General features: G+C 45.4%; 1 protein-coding gene across 1 annotated transcript in view; it reads left to right on the top strand.

The window, feature by feature from the left end:
• The window catches only part of LOC311243479 (uncharacterized protein), a gene marked incomplete at its 5' end in the record, with an annotated part of 64,542 nt that overhangs the window by 44,409 nt on the left and 3,406 nt on the right, over positions 1-16,727 (top strand). Inside the window, one exon of the mRNA XM_084332714.1 lies at positions 680-934. Within this exon, the coding sequence (XP_084188840.1) occupies positions 680-934 (255 nt within the window). The remainder of the gene's footprint in view (positions 1-679; positions 935-16,727) is intronic.

Below are 16,727 nucleotides of genomic sequence, written 5' to 3'. Positions count from 1 at the left end.
GGGATTCACATTCTTTTACAGCTTTGGGTAGGGCGTTCCACATTCTTGTGGCATAATTGCGAAACGTGTTTAGTCCCTTGTTTGTGCCGAATCTGGGTTGAACATGATTTGTGGAGCTCCCTCTGGTGTTGTGGTCGTGGTATTCACTGACCTTTGGGAAGTATTTTGACATGTACATGGGTATCTTAGTGGTGTAGTGTATCTTGTAGACCAGGCCCATTGCAAGTTGCTGTACTCTCGTCGTCTACTCTAAGCCATCCTAGGTTGTCAAAGTGGGCAGGGGTGAGGTTGGTTTTAGGCTTGAAGGAGCTCAGTAGGTAGGCTTGAAGGAGCTCGGTAGGTAGGCTTGAAGGAGCTCGGTAGGTAGGCTTGAAGGAGCTCGGTAGGTAGGCTTGAAGGAGCTCGGTAGGTAGGCTTGAAGGAGCTCGGTAGGTAGGCTTGAAGGAGCTCAGTAGGTAGGCTTGAAGGAGCTCGGTAGGTAGGCTTGAAGGAGCTCGGTAGGTAGGCTTGAAGGAGCTCGGTAGGTAGGCTTGAAGGAGCTCGGTAGGTAGGCTTGAAGGAGCTCGGTAGGTAGGCTTGAAGGAGCTTGGTAGGCTCGCCGCCACCTCCAGCCTATAAACTGCACGTTAACCCTTTCCTATGCTAATGTACAAGCTGTAATGTGGCATCCTCCCCCCAGAGTTCCTGACTGTGGGCATGGCGTCAGTGAGGAGGAAGAAGGGCAGCTACCTCCTCTCCAGCCTGCGATCCCTCTTCTCACACTCGTCCCCAGAGGAGCGCTCCTCCATGGTGGTCGTCCTGCTGCTGGCCGACTTCGATGCCCAGTGGAGGGAGGCCACGGTGGGGGAGATCAGGACCGAGTTCGCCCCGGAGCTGGAGCAAGGGCAGCTTCTGGTCATCCATGTTCCCCAGCAGTACTACCCACCTCTCACAGGTACCATGTCCAGGGATGCAAACTGGTCAGGGGTGGAAGAAGGGGATGGTTATGGTGCTACAGCTAACCAGCTGTACCATTAGATACCTAACCAGCTGTACCATTAGATACCTGGCCAGCTAACTAGCTGTGAAATGAGATACCTAACCAGCTGTACCATTAGATACCTGGCCAGCTAACTAGCTGTGAAATTAGATACCTAACCAGCTGTACCATTAGATACCTGGCCAGCTAACCAGCTGTAACATTAGATACCTAACTAGCTGTGACATTAGATACCTGGCCAGCTAACCAGCTGTAACATTAGATACCTAACTAGCTGTGACATTAGATACCTAACCAGCTAACCAGCTGTAACATTAGATACCTCTCTCTCTCTCTCTCTCTCTCTATCGCTCGCTCTCTCCCCCCCCCCCCCCTCCAGGACTGAAGAGGAACTACAACGATTCGGCTGACCGCGTGTCCTTCCGCTCCAAGCAGAACGTGGACTACTCCTTCCTGATGCACTGCAGCGTCGGCTCCGGAAGCTTCTACCTGCAGCTGGAGGACGACGTCGCCTCCGCGCAGGGCTTCCTGTCCACCATCAGGAGGCGTGTCCAGGAACAGGAAGCCAAGTCGGTCACCTGGGCAACGCTGGAGTTCTCCAATCTGGGGTACATCGGGAAACTGTACCGGTCCGTCCACCTCCCGCTCCTCGCACGCTTCCTCTTCCTCTTCTACCAGGAGATGCCCTGCGATTGGCTGCTGGCGCACTTCCGCCTGTTGCTGACGCAGAAGGAGGCCATCTTGCTGCGGCCGTCCCTGTTCCAGCACATGGGGACCTTCTCCTCGTTCCGGGGGACCGTCAACAAGCTGCGCGACAAGGACTTCGAGGAGGACGTCTACTCCAACCCCCCGGCCGACGTGTACTCCGACATGTCCGTCTACAAGGAACACGTCCCGCCGCTGGCCTGGGCCTCCGGCACCGGCTTCTTCTGGGGCCGGGCGCCGCAGGCGGGGAACCACCTGACCGTGGTGTTCAGGGAGCCGGCGCTGGTCACCGGGGTTACCGTGGAGACGGGCTCGGAGGGCAAGGACCTGTTGGGTTCGGCGGTGGTGGAACTGGGCAGTGACCCCGTCGCCACGGAGACGGGAGAGAAAACCTGTCGACGGTTCTCTACGTTGGGGAAGATGGAGATAGGGATGTTTAAGACGCAGGAAGTGGAGAAGAAGAACGCTTCGCTCGCTTCCTGTCTGAGGATAAAAGTCACAACCAATCAGAGCGACTGGCTCATCGTCCGTAAAATCAGGATTAAAACCCAGACCAGACCACACGTCACTACCAGACCTTAACACACCAGAACACACGTCGGTACCTGAACACACCTGAACACACCAGAACACACGTCGGTACCTGAACACACCAGAACACACCACAACACACGTCGGTACCTGAACACACCAGAGCACACCAGAACACACGTCGGTACCTGAACACACCTGAACACACCAGAACCAACGTCGGTACCTGAACACACCAGAACACACGTCGGTACCTGAACACACCAGAGCACACCAGAACACACGTCGGTACCTGAACACACCTGAACACACCAGAACACACGTCGGTACCCGAACACACCTGAACACACCAGAACACACGTCGGTACCTGAACACACCAGAACACACGTCGGTACCTGAACACACCAGAACACACCAGAACACACGTCTGTACCTGAACACACCAGAACACACGTCTGTACCTGAACACACCAGAACACACGTCGGTACCTGAACACACCAGAACACACGTCGGTACCATAATGACACAGCTACATCAATAATGATGGAGGCTTGTCCACCAGACTATAATTTTCTTCAAATACCCAGGGGGGGGTTGCAGCAATTTTCTCCTCAAAACTCTTGTTTAGAATCACAGAACTAGGCGAGTTCATGTCGATGGAATATCTTGCCATTGAGCTCAAAACAGAATCAACCATTATCGTCACAATATACCGCCCGCCTAGACACTCACCAATATTTATACAGGAGCTCTCTGAACTGATTTCACTGGGTCTCATTCCCGAAAATGTTTCAAAGATATATTCTGGAAGACTTATCTTGGAACCACTGAGACATAATCAATGACAAGTTCACTGAGTCCTGAACGTGCTGGTAATATGTCTTAAGTGGCTGAAAAGGTCGCACAAATTATATGATCTGATATCTGCTTGGAGAATGGCATTCTGTCTTAAACTCGAAAGCGCGTTCCCGTTCAGGTCATTTGCATACAAAACACAGCCTCCAGAGCTCCTTATAAGGCAACTAGTGACGCAGCTGTGTGCAAATGGAATGGCGGAAGTGCTTTGCGAGTCTTGCGAGCTGCGTGATTACGAAACCTAGCGTCAGTCAGTGCCAATCAGAGAGCGTCTCCGAGAAATGCGGCTAGGTTTCGTAATCACGCTTGCGCGCCATCAAAACTACATTAGATTAATGTATTGGCATCATATACAGCTCGCGGTACACCTGCCGCAGCGCGCGCGCGCGCACACACACACGCGCGCAGTACTGTATATGAATGAATGAATGAATGAATGAATGAAATATAATATATATATAGCCTACGGCGGGCGTAATGAATGAACGCAGTATGGCTTATTATTCTATAATTAAGCCTATAGGCTACTGTTCATTCATAGGCGCACACAAGACTTGTTATGGAATATTAATGCAGTTTATTTCCACCGATTAGCTTTAGTTCTTATTTATTTATCCACTGTCATTTCAGTGTTGGTGTATAGACTATATAGTGTATTTCAATATAAGTTCAATTGATTAATGATATATTCGAAGGAATGCAGGTTTATAGCTATATCAACCCCCTCCAATGTACAGTAAATGACCAAGTATGGTTTTGTCAATATTCAAATGTACAGTTTTTCTTTACAGTGTAAGTCTATCCGCCACCCACCCCTCCTACCCAACCTCCTCCAACAGTTTCTACGTCAAATGTACTCTCTTTTATGGACTCTTTTTGTACCACAAACAGTACTGTATTTGCAAATCTGGTATGTCATAAATGTATAGATGTAGCAGTACTGTCTATCTGTGTCGTGTGTGTCATATATGTTATGATGAATTGAAAATGGGGGACCCTGATGTAAACAAGACGAAATTCTTTCTCTGGTCTGCATCCCCTTATGTAATTGAGCTGTACTGTACTGTACCCATTCTGCAATCTGTTAATAAAGTTTTCAATCAATCAAACAAAGGTCTGTCCCATTGTATACCAATAAATGGGATACATTGTATGTTGACCTGCATTCTTTCAAATGTATATAATTAATCATTAAAACAGATGTGTAACAAATAAGAAATACAAATTCCACAGAAGGCATTAAATAATTATTATTTTCAATCATTTCACAATAATTGCATAATTGTGTTTGAATATCTGAGTAATTAAAGGAATTATACATTTGTCCAAAATAGCTGTTTCAGATATGGTTAAGCAGCTGCCCTGTGATCAGATGAATCCATATTATTTATTTTTCCGACATCAAATGCGTAATTTCTTATCGTACAAATATTGTCATATTTATTTTAATTATGATTAAGTAATTAATTCCAAGGAGGCCTGTAGCGTTTACGTGAAGGAATCACTATGAGAACACAGTCTGTCAAGTTATAATGAAATTTTAAATTAGTCAATCAATCATGAGATTTGATCGTGGCTGAGAGCAGATTTAAGAGTGCTCCTCAGCAAAATTTGGGGACTCCCACTCCCAGCCCTAATGTCTTAAATGGGCCGAAATCTGGCTAAGACAAATTTTTTTGTCGTAACTTCGTTCGGGAATGAGACCCACCCCGTACCGGATATGATAAGGTGATCCTAAATGGAGACTTGAACATCCATTTTAATAAGAATAAGAACAGCTTTCTTTCTGGATAGCTTTGACCTAACACAGCATATAACAAATGCAACTCACAGGCTTGGGAATACATTAGACTTAGTTATAACAACAACTGGGCTAAGCATAAAACATTTCTCAATAACTGTCAAGTTTGTTCTTATTTTCCCCACTTGAAGGGCTCAGGCAACGTGATAAAGGAAGGATATAACTGTGACTTCTTTGACCATTGGGTCATCACGTTCCTGGTTTGATTGCAGCTTAACTCATTGAGCACAATGAGCTGACTCAATGACTGACTGAATCATGGACTGAATGAGCTGGGGTTTTAATGCAAGTCCTCTGGGCTGCCCCCATATATGCCAGATGGTAAACCAGTCAAGCCCTCCCATGCTGCCCACATAGATGCCTGATGTAAATTATTCTCTTTTTACCCTTAAAGTTCATTTAATTTCTGGTTTACCTTGAAAATAGTTGCAAGGAGTACATTTGATAATTTAGGGGACATTTAAATTGTACCATTTGTTTTGGATAAATAATATATGTAATTTTGAGTCAATAAAATACATTTGGCTCTCTTTTCTCCTAAAAAGTTCGACACCTCCCACTTAAGTTCCTGATCGCTTGGCTTGATCAGAAACTTACTTCACATCAGAGATTGACCCCTCCTAACGACACCATGTTTTTTTTTTCTTTCTCTTTTTTTTTTTTAATGTCTTTTTCTTATTTCTTTTGACAAGTGTGTATAGACGAAGTCAGCTACGTCTCTTGGCCGGTGTGTGTGGTGCCAAGATCGATGTGGGAATGAGGTATGAATGCACTTAGTCTTCTTGTATGACGAGTGTGTGTAGACGAGCAAGCATAGTCCAAAGTCAGCTACGTCTCTTGGCAGGTGTGTGGTGCCAAGATCGATGGGGCATGGGGTATGAATGCTCTTAGTCTTCATGTATGTGTGGAGTGTGGTGGTAGCGCATGGCGTCCACCAATCAGCCGAGAGGGGGGGGGGTTAGGGATGGTGACCAGACCCAGGGGCTTGGGCGATGAACTGGGTGAGGGGTGTGGGCAGGGAACTGCATCAGGGCGGCTCGGGCAGATGAGTTTGGTCCTCCACGGGAAGGAGGACCACCAATCTTCTTACGTCTCTCCTGATGACGGTCGTGGGCAGTGGAGAGCTCCTCTTCTTCTGTCCACCTGCAGGGGAGATGACGAGGCCGGCACACGTCTTGATATCAGCGTCCCTGACGATCCCTTTTCTGTCTGGGTATACTGACAAGATTCTTCCCAGACGGAACTGGCCTCTCAGCGCGTTCTGGTCGGCGATCCAGACAAGATCCCCGACCTTGACGTTCCGCTCTGTCCGATGCCATTTGTTGCGGACAAACAGATTTGGGCCAGCTAGCTCACTCCATTTTGCCCAGAATCTGTCCACCCCGATTTGAATCGCTCTCAGTCGGCGCCAGGGATGGGTGCACAGGTCGAGTCCACTTGTATCACCTACAACGGAGGCACGACCCAGGATGAGGGAGTTAGGCGTTAAATACTCGACTACATCCTCTTGGCTTTGGGCCCTAGCATCAATAGGGCGTTGATTTGTCAGGTTGGCTGCCTGGTAGACCAGGGTTTGAAGTTCTACCGTGAGCGCCTCTGTTGCGTCTCTGAGGTTGGTGAGCGCTCTTTTCAAAAGCTTCACTGCAGCCTCCGCTGCCCCATTCCGATGGGGAGCATCTGCAGGGTGGAACTTCCACTCCCATTCGGTCCCATTCTTGGCCGCCATGTCTTCCATGGATGCAGTCTCAAGGCAGGCCAAGTGTTTGTACAGTTCATGCAGAGCTGGCTTGGCGCCAATGAAGTTGGTTCCTCTATCTGACCATAGTTTCTTCGGATGCCCCCTCAGTGCCACAAAGCGGGAGTACGCTTGGATGAAGCTTTCTGAAGATAGGTCATCAGTGAGATCTGCGTGAACAGCTCTCGAGGCCATGCAACAGTAGACAATGCCCCAGACCTTCTGCTTCGTCCGCTTCTTCACAGCGTCCCTCACTTCAAAGGGGCCAAACGGGTCCAGAGTTGTGTACTCAAATGGGTTGGCTCTTTGAGTGCGCTCATGAGGGAGGTCGGCCATCACGTGTTGGCACATCTTGGCCTTTCGCTTTCGACAGGTAAGGCAGTCATTCAATACTTTCTTGACTACTCTTCGTCCCTGCATAATCCAAGCTTTCCTCCTTGTGCGTAGCAGAGTGGATGCGACACCTTCATGATTTTCTTCATGCGCTTCTCTGACCAGTAGGGTGGCCAGCCATGACTGAGATGGGACTAGCGGCACAGCTGCTCCGTCCTCAGTCCAGCACTGGACTCTTCCTCCGCAGAGTAGGAGTCCTGTGCTCTCCTCCTTCTGAACCACCAAGCGATCCAGGGTTGTGTCACGGAACTTAACACCGTCTTGGACCGTCTGCTGCTCTTTCTTTTGCAGATTGGGCCTGCCTCCCACTTTGCTGTTCCGGGAGCCTGGCCGTTGCCACCAAGCCAGGTTTCCACTGCTCGTCTGGTCCAGGTGACAATTCCGCACAACTTCGCGTCGCTCTGGCCTGACAGCTGTTTGGACTGGTCTCTGGTGACCGCTGCAGAGAATGCTTTCCTCTGGAGTCCTTTGATTTGATCAGCAACAGAATCTTGCTGGCGGTCTTCATGGGCCAGTCTGATTCAGGTGAGGCAAGGCCGATGGGATCATAGAAACCAGCAATTTGGCTTAACAGCATGCGCCGGGTGAGAGGGTTAAGTGTGCTGCTCCTGATCTCCTCCCGTAGATCCAGCCCTGTTCTCATCTTCCCTCGCTTCTTTGAGAAGTTTATCGATGTCAGAACACAGAGCTCGTCTGTTTCGGGTTTGTATCCAACCCCCACCGCCTTCCACCGGTAATAATCGACCATGTCCCCAGAAAATGTGGGGAGGCGTGCTCTCTCGAGTGGAAACTGGACTCTGGGTTGCATATAAGGAAGGACGCCTTGTGGAGCATTTGGGTACCCTAGCGGTGTGCCTGCGACATTTGGTGCAGCGCTGGTCCCAGCCAGAGACTGGATACTGGCTCCAGAACTTCTTGGAAGTGGCCCCGATGGACCGAGCAGGTCTACATGACCTGCAGCGATTTCCTGCTTGACACCGGGAGGCTCACAGAGAGAGAGGTTGATCATCTTTACTGGATCCAGGCAGATATGGATTGGCTGGCACTTCAGCCTTTACCCTCTCCTCTTCCTCTTCCTCCTCCTCATGCTGGCTCAAAGCAAAGCCCTTTCGTGACTTTAGGTTCGTCCGCCGCCATTTCCGCTCCCAGTCACTCTGTAAGTCTCTTGCTTTTTAAGCTCCTTTGTCTTGGTGCTGGAGACAAGACCTTCCCAAGCAGCTATTTTCTGCCCGAACCTGTGGATCTTCTCGCCCAGGCTCTCCCTCTGCACATCAAAGTCCTCCGCTAGTAACTCCTTCAAATCCAGCGCTTCTACTTCAGCCCACTTCTTTTCCGCTTTCTCGGCATCCAATTTGATATCATCTTCAGCGAATCTGGACCATAGTGCTTCTTCAGTGAGTGTAAGCATTTCTTCATATCGGGTTGAGCACTTTGTTGTTTTCGCTTTTATGCTCTCGGCTTCCTCTATCACCTTGGGATCGTCGTTTTCTTCTGCCTCCACTTCGAGAGCATCGACGTATTCAGTCCCTGTGTCGCTGACCCTACCAAAGTCCACAACAAGGCCATTTAGCTCATCAATGAGATTCCTCTCCTTGAGCAGGTGAATCGTAAGAGCCATCCTGTAGGTCCTCTTACTGAAGGCAGTCTGCGCGACCGCACGCTTTCCCTTTAGGGATTCCAGCACAGCTGAATCCATCCTCCTTTCTTAGAGCTGTCCAAGGTTTTTCCGACACTGGCAGGGGGCCTGTTGGACCTTTCCCTCCCTCCGTGGCGCTCCTCTTCCGGGCAACACTCTTCGGGGCAGATTCAGCTGGACGCTTGGTTTATAACTGTCAAGTTTGTTCTTATTTTCCCCACTTGAAGGGCTCAGGCAACGTGATAAAGGAAGGATATAACTCTGACTTCTTTGACCATTGGGTCATCACGTTCCTGGTTTGATTGCAGCTTAACTCATTGAGCACAATGAGCTGACTCAATGACTGACTGAATCATGGACTGAATGAGCTGGGGTTTTAATGCAAGTCCTCTGGGCTGCCCCCATATATGCCAGGTGGTAAACCAGTCAAGCCCTCCCATGCTGCCCACATAGATGCCTGATGTAAATTATTCTCTTTTTACCCTTAAAGTTCATTTAATTTCTGGTTTACCTTGAAAATAGTTGCAAGGAGTACATTTGATCATTTAGGGGACATTTAAATTGTACCATTTGTTTTGGATAAATAATATATGTAATTTTGAGTCAATAAAATACATTTGGCTCTCTTTTCTCCTAAAGAGTTCGACAATAACTGAATTACCTCTCTCCGACCATCACTGTATATTTTTTGATACTCAAATAACCCTTACTAAAACAAAAAAAGAAATCATAGTTCAAAAGAGGCTCCTAAACGACAAGGCTGAATCAAAGTTCATTGATCTTATCAGACTACATGAACCACACAATCATGACAGCTCTCTAAATGAAATGGTAGAAAATCTCAATAATGCACTGTCATCTGTATTAAATTCTGTCGCCCCACTAAAAACGAAAAAGAAGAAAACCAGAGCCTCGCCCTGGTTGAACTATAATACGGTCAACAAAGAAAAAAGGAAATGTCGTGCAGTGGAGTGAAAATGGAGAAAAACAAAAACCACCATATGCTGTGATATATACAAAGATGCTTTAACTGCTTATAATAAAACCATCCGCTTAGCAAGGAAAGACTACTTCTCTAAAATCATTACAGAAAACGCTGGAAACTCCAGAATCCTTTTTTCCACTATTAATGTACTACTCAACACTGCCCCTACACCTCCTCAGTCATCAACGGTTAAGTGTGAAGAACTTGCACTATTCTTTAACAACAAAATAACCTTGATCAGGGCCAGCATTACTCATGATGGAAATAAAGCTGATTGCAGCAAACCGTGCAATGTAACCATGAGAAGATTCACATGCATCACATTAGATGTACTCTGCAAAACTGTCTCAGAATGTAACTCCTCCACCTCAGACATTGACCCTATACCTACAGCTTTCTTCAAACGGGTGTTTAATAGTGTTTCAAGCCCTGTGCTAGATATCATAAACACTTCCCTTAGAACTGGTATTTTCCCAGATGCCTTTAAAACAGCAGTTGTAAAGCCATTACTAAAAAAAACCTAACTTGGATAGTAATGTAATGGCAAACTATCGTCCAATATCCAACCTACCATTCATTAGTTAAGTTCTTGAAAAGATAGTTTCAGTTCAAATAAATTCCTTTCTTGAAGAAAACAACATCTTAGAAGAATTTCAGTCGGGATTCAGAAAATATCATAGCACTGAAACTGCCCTCACCAAAATAATCAGTGACCTCAGGCTAAACTCTGACGAGAATAAGATCTCCATCCTTATCCTGCTAGATCTCAGTGCAGCATTTGATACAATCGATCACGATATTCTAATCGATCGTCTTGAAAACCATGTCGGTTTCTCAGAACATGTGCTAGGCTGGTTTAAAACATACATCAGAGGGAGGAAATTCTATGTTAAACTAGGAGATCACATGTCTGATATATACGACAACAACTATGGAGTTGCACAAGGGAGTTGCTTAGGTCCTTTACTCTTCTCCCTTTACATGTTACCGCTGGGTGATATCATCAGAGAACATAATGTAGATTTCCATAGCTATGCGGATGATACACAACTGTACATATCTGCTGAACCAAATGATACAGCGATTAGCTCCATTACAGACTGCTTACTGGCAATAAATAAATGGATGAGTAAGAACTTCCTGAAACTAAACGAGAACAAAACTGAAATTCTAATTATCGGCCCCAAAACTAAAAAAGAAACATTAATAAAGAACCTGGGAGGACTAACCCCTTGGATCAAATCTGAGGTCACTAGTCTCTGGGTTATCATAGATTCAGAACTGAACTTCAATTCTCATATTAGCAAAGTGACAAAAACATCGTTCTTCCATCTCAGAAATATAGCAAAAGTACGACCATTTATTATTTGGAACGATGCTGAGAAGCTAATTCATGCATTCATATCTAGCCGGTTAGACTACTGTAATGCACTTTTCACAGGTCTCCCTAAGAAAACCACAGAGAGGCTTCAGCTAATCCAAAACTCTGCAGCCCGACTGCTAACTAGAACCAAAAGGAGAGAACACATTAGTCCAGTCTTAGCTGCTTTACACTGGCTTCCTGTAACATTTAGAATTTACTTTAATGTCTTTCTTCTTACATACAAAGCTCTAACTGGACAGGGACCTAGCTACATCGCCAACACTCTAATAAATTACACACCAGCAAGAACACTGCGAACATCAGCTGCTGGACTACTAGAGGCTCCCAGGAACAGTCAAAAGAGGATCGGTAATGCAGCCTTTATCAACTATGCCCCAAAACTGTGGAACAAACTACCCCAAAACATCAGAGAAGCCAACTCGCTAGACATATTTAAAAGACAGCTTAAAACCTATCTCTTTGCTCAGGCATTTTACTGTGGGGTAATGCAGGCAAATATTTGAAGATAGATATCTGCTACCACCTAGTGGCAAGGGGAAATATTATTATAGAAACATCAGGGATATCCTGACACAAATTGTACTTACCTGCACTATTCTTTGTATTTGATTTTTTTTATTATTTTTTAAACAAACGCATAAACAAACATGACAACACACGATAAGATATACAAGCATTAGTTGACAGTGCACCTCCAATGAAATCACATTTTAGTTAATTGTCATTTATAGGATATACCCTTAATACCTGTTATCTAAAAACCTACACACATATGCTCCAGCTCGTACCCCCCCCTCCCGGACCCCCCATTGGATAATCCATCCATTTTCCCTCGCTCCTAACCAGAACCTGCACTATTCTTACCCTGCCTACTTTTATACACTGCCTATCAAATTCATGTGTCGGTTCTATGCTAATTTCATCTCACTACCTCCTACTGTATGCACTGTAATTTTAAGAGAACTATTTTATCACACTTTTTACTTCTTACTGATGACTATTTTTAAACTGAATCATTTTAAACTATTTTTATTATTTGTATTACTGAATCAAACTGTAAACAGAGAGCCTATTGGGATGCTAGATCCTAATGTGAAACACTGTAATTTACCATACCTTGCTATATTCTTACCCTACCTACTTTCATACACTTCCAATGAAATTCATATGTCGGTTCTATGATGTTAGAGTGATGCTCTGTTGTTGTGAGCGACACACTGCTCTGTTGTTCTATAAGGTAACTTAGAACTGTACTTTGTAAAGATGCCTGTATTTTTTACTGTTGTGAAGCACTTTGAACTGCAACCTCTGTATGAAAAGTGCTATACAAATAAAGTTATTATTATTATTACCAGACCTATGTTTTTTGGGGGGAGGGGGGATTAGGGCACTCTATCCCCCCCCCCCCCTCTTCAGGGGACAACTTTATTATTCATTATACATTATACGTTTTAACTATTTACAGTGTAAAATAAAAAGTGTAGTAAAATAAGAACAATTTTGACATTTCAGGACAATGAAGGATAACAACGAATACACATGACAAGGGAAGGGGGGGGGCAGAGAGGGGAGTAAGTAAAGTAGGGGGTGAGGAGGGGGATGGCTCACAGGTCAATCTTATGTGATTAGGAGCCTAGATTATCCACAAGCAATTCCCAGATGCTATTAAATTGTGAGACTTCTATGTGATCCACGGTTGAGATTGTTTCCTGTGATATGTAATTTGAGAGAAGGCCCAACCATTGCCCAGTATTCACGTTTTTTCTTGTCTTCCAGTTTAAGAGGATAGTTTTCTTGGCGGCAGCTAGGGAAACGAGCAGGGGTTTGGTGTTCTGGACTATTAAATTGATAGCAGTATTAGGCTCTGCTCTAAAGGAAGTCAGTGATTTCAAGTACCTGGGCTCGTGGGTCAACTCGTCCGAGCAAGACCTTAAAGTGAGGAAGGCACTTGCGTGGAGGGCTCTGAACGGCATGACCAGTGTGTGGAAATCCAACCTCCCCCGTCAAATCAAGCTCAACTTCTTTCATGCAACAGTTGAGTCTGTCCTTTTGTATGGCAGTGAATGCTGGACCTTGAAGCCCACCCTGCAGAAGTCCCTGGATGGGTGCTACACCAGAATGATGCGTGTGGTGCTCAACATCAACAGGGATGAGCATGTCACTAATGCAAACTTGTATGGGGGGGTGCTAAAGGTGAGCGATAAAGTGGCAGTCAGGAGAATGAGGCTGGCAGGTCACTGCCAGAGACACCATGAGATGCCAACCAGCAAACTTGTACTGTGGGAACCAACACACGGGCATCGATCACGAGGACGTCCCACGTTAACCTATGTGGACGTACTCAGGAGAGATGTGGGAACAGAAAGCACCGGCGAGCTAGCCAGATGCATGGAGGATCGGGATGACTGGAAGCACCGATGGAGGGCCCGTCCGAGGACGACCTAGATAGAGATAGAGAGATAGTATCCCCAAGTAGTACCAGGCCTATGTTTAATAAAAGACTCAACCAGTTCAATGATTTATCTGGATGTTCTATGTTTGCAGACTTTGCACATTCATGAGCGATCCTTCTGTGGAACAATGACTTTATCTCTCGGCTGTGGAGAACATGTTAAAAGATCACTTTGAAAAGGATTTTGACCCAGCTCTGACGAGCATGTTGTTTGTCTCAAGATAATGCACCAGAGAGATTTGCAAAGGGAAACATTGATGTGTTTATTTACAATAATAAACTAGCTGTACGGGGCATAACTTTTACAGATATGATAGAAATAAGCATGGAGGAGGTGTAGCTTTTTACACTCCAGAACATAAACCAGTCAAAGTGAGAGCTGTTCTAAGTGCATCAGGTGTGGAAATGCTATGGTGACAGATCCCATCTACCTCATCTCAAACCCATTCTAGATGCATCTACCTCATCTCAAACCCATTCTAGATGCATCTACCTCATCTTAAACCCATTCTAGATGCATCTACCTCATCTTAAACCCATTCTAGATGCATCTACCTCATCTCAAACCCATTCTAGATGCATCTACCTCATCTCAAACCCATTCTAGATGCATCTACCTCATCTCAAACCCATTCTAGATGCATCTACCTCATCTCAAACCCATTCTAGATGCATCTACCTCATCTTAAACCCATTCTAGATGCATCTACCTCATTTTAAACCCATTCTAGTAGGATGCTGCTATAGACCACAGGCTCAAATACTCAGTACCTGGAGGATATATGCACACATTTGCAGACAGTTACTGACATCAACAGTGAAATATATTTTGTTGGGGACCTGAACATAGACTGGTTCTCTAAAACATGAAACACTGAAAAATAAATTAAAGGATGCAGCCAGTGTCTAATCTGTCACAGATTGTGCATTTACCCACAAGAGTTAATAGCAGGGGCATGGGAAGATCTTCCTCTACTTGTATAGATCATGTTTTACTAACTACTCTATTGATATGTGTTCAAAGGTTGTATTGGTACCAGTAGGCTTTAGTGATCATAATATCATTGCAATGGCAAGGAAAACCAAGGTGCCAAAAGCTGGGCCTAAGGTAATTTACAAAAGAATACAAATTTGTTTGTGAAAATGCATTTGTTGATGATCTGAACAAGATAGAGTGGGATAGTGTGGTTAAATTAACTCATACGGGGCGGCCGGGTAGCGCAGCGGACTAAGCGTCTGTCTACCACCACAGAACCAGTGGGATCGAATCCGGCTGTGGTGCCTCCGGCTTGGCCGACCGTCCATACTAACACAATTGGCAGTGTAGCGGGTGGGAAGCCGGCGTGGGTGGGTCCTGGTCGTTGTAAACAGCGACCCCTACAGTTCGGTCGGGGCGCCTGCACAGCAAGGGAAGGATCTGGGGGAGGTAGTGTGACCCTTCCACACGTTACACTCCCCCAGTGAGAGTCCGCGCTGCCAGGTGAAAAGAAGCGGTGGGCTGGCTACACATGTGTCGGAGGAAGCATGTGATAGTCTCCGCCCTCCCAGACCGACAGTAGGGGGTAGAGTGCGCAACGACCAGGAAGGGGATTGGGAATTGGCATAACGACTAGCATTGGGATGGGAGAAAAATGGAAAAAGGAGGAAAAAGATAATAATAAAAAAAAAAAAAAATAAGGTGTAGGATGGAGAGGGAACAACTGAAAAAAACTGCTATTACATCTGGCAGCTCAGATGATTGGCAGGCTTACCGTTCAATGAGGAACAAAGTCACAAAAATGTAACTCAAAAGAAAAAACAATACTACCAATTCAAGTTTGAAGAAATTAAGGGTGACAGCAACGAGTTATGGAGAACCCTTAATGAAGTCATGGGAAAAAATAACATGAAAAAGACTCCCTCATTTAGATAATCTGGTGGTGGATTTATCATTGAAAAGATAGAAAAAATAAGGACTCAAATGTTGCCAGTGAACGGTAGGCTCTGAGTCGTTAATATCGAGAAAAAAAAGAAAAATTAACCAAAAACAGTAAACAGGAGGTCTATTTGTATTAAAAACAATAGATTGTTTTTCATTTAAATGTCTGGAAGAGCTCAAAAATAAAAATGTCATGATATTTCCATTGCCTTTTTTTTTGTTGATTTAAATGTTACTGGTTGTATTAAATGGGCACATAATATCGTCTCATATCGATCGCAGGCACCTGAATTGAATCGTATCGTATCGTATCGTGGCAGACTGTGTGATATCGGATAATATCGTATCGTTGTCCAAAGAATCGATATCGTATCGTATCGTGATTAAACTGGTGATTCCCACCCCTAGTATTTTGGAGAGGAATGGTAGGTTGGAGATTGGCCTGTAGATACTGACGGTATTGGGATCCAAATTGGGTTTCTTGATGAGGGGGGTGACAGCTGCTGTTTTCAGTAGTGGGGGGACAACACCAGATGAGAGGGATGTGTTGATGGATGTGTGTGATGGGGGGACTGAGGGCAGAGATGCCAGATTTGGTGAGAGAGGAGGGGATAGGGTCAAGGACAGGCACGTGCACACATAGAGGCCAAGGGGTGCCTGAGCACCTGCCTTTTTGAGCCTCATCAAAAAAGTGCCCTTTTTGAAAAAAAAAAAAATGTCTTTCTTTTTTTTACCATTACGCATATAGACTGCCCTTCCAACTGAAAAATGTCAGGATAGAATCAAAATATTAGGTAAAGAGAGAGAGATGCCCCATATTCCATTGCAGTTTGCACAGCCTCCTCAGCGTGCCTCTCCGCGGACCTATATATTTTATGCATAGCGTGGGTGGTGATGATGATGATGATAGAAACCGCTGTTGAATGCTGGTATTACACTCACTGAGGGACACGAAGAAGTCAAGTCCGATGGGATTTGGGAATTTCAAATACAAATCGGGATTGGAATAAAAAATGCATTTATATTAAACAATACAGAATATACAGCACTTCTTGGGGTCTGTAGGGTAAGCACTTATTCCCTCCTCCCTGAACATTTATGGAGATGTATGGGCCTTTTAAGTCAGTGATAAAAGTGTCTTTCAAGGATAAGTGAGCTCCTGCACTGATTATTATAGTTCAATATTCAATATTTGATCACCAAAACCCCCCAAAAAGCATAAAAAGGGGGCCCCCGCCTGAAAAGGGCCCTTAAAAATCGTGCTCGCGCGCTACGCGCGCTCGGTTAATATATACACACAAGTGTAGTGCCCTTTTCAGCCTTTGAGCACCTGCCCCTCTAAAGTCCTGTG

Source organism: Notolepis coatsorum, assembly GCF_963971535.1.
Source record: "Notolepis coatsorum genome assembly, chromosome: 17".
NCBI lineage: Eukaryota > Metazoa > Chordata > Actinopteri > Aulopiformes > Paralepididae > Notolepis > Notolepis coatsorum.
This window is presented reverse-complemented; position numbering and strand designations above follow the sequence as displayed.